The sequence below is a fragment of the Sinocyclocheilus anshuiensis genome, unplaced genomic scaffold (genome assembly GCF_001515605.1).
Source record: "Sinocyclocheilus anshuiensis isolate Anshui unplaced genomic scaffold, SAMN03320099.WGS_v1.1 scaffold222, whole genome shotgun sequence".
Lineage (NCBI taxonomy): Eukaryota > Metazoa > Chordata > Actinopteri > Cypriniformes > Cyprinidae > Sinocyclocheilus > Sinocyclocheilus anshuiensis.
Window position 1 is genome coordinate 3,358,948 of NW_015542408.1, and position 3,785 is coordinate 3,362,732.

General features: G+C 38.8%; 2 protein-coding genes across 2 annotated transcripts in view; one reads left to right on the forward strand and one right to left on the reverse strand.

Annotated features, from left to right (window-relative positions):
• The window catches only part of LOC107693184 (protein transport protein Sec23A-like), a 30,992-nt gene that overhangs the window by 10,473 nt on the left and 16,734 nt on the right, over positions 1-3,785 (reverse strand). The window contains exon 13 of the mRNA XM_016492479.1: positions 432-538. Coding sequence (XP_016347965.1) covers positions 432-538 — 107 coding nt within the window. The remainder of the gene's footprint in view (positions 1-431; positions 539-3,785) is intronic.
• LOC107693185 (melanopsin-like) overlaps positions 2,658-3,785 on the forward strand; it is a 6,317-nt gene continuing 5,189 nt past the window's right edge. Inside the window, exon 1 of the mRNA XM_016492480.1 lies at positions 2,658-2,964. Within this exon, the coding sequence (XP_016347966.1) occupies positions 2,658-2,964 (307 nt within the window). The remainder of the gene's footprint in view (positions 2,965-3,785) is intronic.

The window sequence follows — 3,785 nt, forward strand, 5'->3', positions numbered from 1 at the left end:
CTATCTACAAGGTTCCCCCCCGGCCCCCCCCCCAGTTCCTCTTGCCAAGTGTACTATTACTCAAATAGTGAACAAAGTGGACACTTTGTGGACTTTATCGGTTCTTGTGTCTCAGTGACATTTCGGTGACATTTAGGGTTGAAATACAGTAGAATAGAAGTTCTAATATACAAAATCCTTACGGTACTGTTCAAAAGTTTGGAGTTGGTAAGATGTTTTTGAAAGAAGTCATTTGCGCTTACAAAGGCTGCATTTATTTGATCAAAAATATAATTTAAAATAACTATTTTATTAATAACCATTAATAACTATAACTATCAGCATCATTACTCCAGTCTTCAGGGTCACATGATCCTTCAGAAATCATTCTAATATGCTGATTTGCTGCTCAAGAAATATTTCTTATTATTGTCAATGTTGAAAACACTCACTTCCTTGCAACTGTGGTCACTCTGATGCGCCTCTGCCCGCTAGAATGCTGGTACTGTGTTACGTACTGTATGGCTCCACGTCCACCCTGTGGGATAGGAGCGTTGTGCTGAGGAAAAAGAAAAGACAGAGAACACTGCTCAATATTTTGTTCAACAATATTAAAGACAAACCCATCAAAGTTATTGCAAAGATAAAGGGTTGCATTCTAACAGGTTTCCAAAACATTCCCACCAATCTGCTATTGTCTGGACAAACTAACTAATGCTCCACTGAACAGCTTATACATAGTCTAATCCAAAGTCACACCATTAAGCAAGAATCGAAGACAAATGGAGATGTTTTGGAAGCATTAGCAAAGCCACAGTGTCCCACTCCTCAAGAAGTCTACTATTTAAAAAATCATCAATATTCCAAACTTTTCAAAGTTTAAAAGTATCTTATGCTCACAAAGGCTGCATTTATTTGATTAAAAACAAAGAAAAAATGTTTTCAATTGTAATAATATTTGATAATATTACTATTTTAATATAGTTTAAAATGAAATGTATTCCTGTAATGCCAAAGCTGAATTTTCAGCCTTGGTGAACTTAAGAGCATGTTTCCGCCACTGAAAAAAAAAAGAAAAGAAAAAAAGGAATTGCTACTTTTTATATCAAGATTCTGACTTTCTCGCAATTCTGACTTTATTTCTAAGAATTTCTAATTTATCTCTCGCAATTCTGAATTGTGAATTGCAAAGTCAGTATTGTGAGAAATTCGCAATTCTTAGAAATAAAGTCAGAATTGCAAGATATAAACTCACATTTGTAAGAAAGTACCTTTTTTATCCCCTCAGAATTGGACTTTATAACTTGCAATTTTGAGTTTATCTCTCACACTTCTAAGAAAATAAGTAAGAATTGTAAAATGTAAATTCACAATTACAAGAAAAAAAGTCAGAATTGTGAGATGTAAACTAGCAGTTGCGAGAAATGTAAAAAAAATAAAAAAATAATTGTGAGATAAAAAGTCGCAATTACCTTGTTTTATTTTTTTTTACACAGTGCGGAAACGGGCTTTCATAGAAACTGACTGCAACTGTGAAGTAATTAGTCAGTTTTGATATTTATATTTGACTAAACAATTAATTCCAGGTCAGGTATTGCAAATATGGCTTGTGCAATACCATCAAAAAACCTGTAATCCAAAAACTGTTTAATGCCCGTAAGAAACGACACATGTAACAGGATATAACTGTTATAACTGGAAGGAAGGCTTAAGCTCTGGGTAAAGGCACCGAAGCCTTAATTAATGATTAAGGCTTAAACCGCATTAGGGTCATGCTTCTTGCCAATTATACTAAAAAAAACACTCGAGCATGAAACGGCTCATAAAGTCAGCAGCAGCCACAACAGAGAGGATACTGAATCTCAAGCGTCGTGTTTGCAGAGCAGTGCAGCTCCAGCCTCCCAGTGCGCCCTGTGTCCACAGAAACATACTCTTTAAATGGTAGATGCTTTATTTACCTCGCTACATGTGATTGTAGCTGTTCACATAGTTTTGCCTCTCAAGGCAGCGTTTGCCATTTTCGAACCGGCTGATGCAGGTGCTGATAGTAAAGGTGGAGGGGGGTTTGACTAACGCTCCCCAAAGAGATCAGTGCTTGGTAAATTGCGGTTGATCCTCTACTCCTGAAGATCAGCATGAGGTACACTCCTCCCATAAAGCAACACCTTCCCTGGTGGTTTGGCACAGATAACGTGACCTCCTCTTTCCACAGCTTCCAGTGTGATCTCTGTCGTTGAATGAGCGTTTGTGTTCTTCTTTGTAAATGTCTGCATTTGAACGCACATGTAAACATGCAGTGGACGGCGATGGTTTATGCAGCGTTGATGATCGGTTCCAGTATCTGCTCCGTGTTGGGGAACTTGGTATTACTTTTGGTGGTGTTACTCAATCGGAGTTTGCAAACGGACACCTGGGGTCTCACTTTAAGCTTCTGCCTATGTGATCTGGCGTTGGGCGTCTCCACCATCCCTTTCGGTATCCATAACAGCCTTTTTCAAGTCAAGAGCTACCCTAGTAAGAGCGCCACCTGCAAGGGCAGCGCCTTTCTGTTTTTGTTGCTCCAGCTCGCCTCAATCCATTCGCTCACCTGGGCGACTGTCGAGAAGTTCACAGAGATCTACTTTGCCCTCAGCTACCCCGTGATCTTCACAGCATACAGGGCCAAAGTCATCCTCGCAATGGTGTGGGTCTACAGCATCCTCACTGCAGCTCTGCCACTCTTTGGTTTTGGTAGTTACGTCTACAGCGAGACAAAGTTCCTCTGTGTTCCCAACTTCAAACCGTCCAGCATTGCCTTCAACATGCTCTTCATGGTGGTGGGAATCATCATTCCCATTGTACTGATGTGCTCCATGTATGGATATATAGTGTATATAGCCAGGAACCAGGTGCGACGAGGGACGTTTGTTTGCAACGAAGACCATTGTTTCTACGTGCCAGCCAGTAATTACTTCAAAAGCTCCATAGTAATGGTGACTACCATAGGTAAGCGTAATTAAACCAGGAGGCATAAAGCAGCTTTATTGTGTTTGATTTGCCACAGTGTTTTGGATTTTTAATAAGTGATTATCTTTCTGACATCACTTGATTAGGTACAATCATTTTTCCTTGACATATGGAGACTTGCTTCCTGCTTAATACAAACACAGAACAACACCAGCATCCACATATATTATCATTGTCTGGGGTCGGTAAGATTTGTAAAAATGTTTTTGAAAAGTTTCTAATGCTCAACGACTAATTTTATTTGATCAAATATACTGTAAAAACAGTTTTCTATTTGAATATATTTTAAAATGTAATTTATTCCTGTGATCAAAGCTGACTTTTCAGCATCTTTACTCCAGTCTTCAGTGTCACATGATCCTTCAGAAATCATTCTAATATGCTGATTTACTGCTCAAGAAACATTTCTTATTATTATCATTAGGGGTGCTCCGATCAGGATTTTTGAGGCCGATCGCCGATCACAGAAAGCAGTATCTGCCGATACCGATCACCGATACCGATCTTTTTAAAGCCTTCTTTTTATTATTTCCCTATCATTGGAATATACCAAATTATCATTCCACTCCAATCAGGATTTTTAGGGCCTGAATTTCATTTTTGAAAATGGGGGGAATTCCCCTCTTAGGTGACTCTTGTGAGAGGGGAAGCAGCTTTCACACAGGAGTCCGCTACTGATCCGTGGCCGTTTACCACAAACACAACATTTATCCATTAGTTTGATTTCAAATCCAAACATTGTCACTGAAAATGCTTTTTCAGCATTGCGATTCTTTTTTTACACAGTACAGTAATACAAT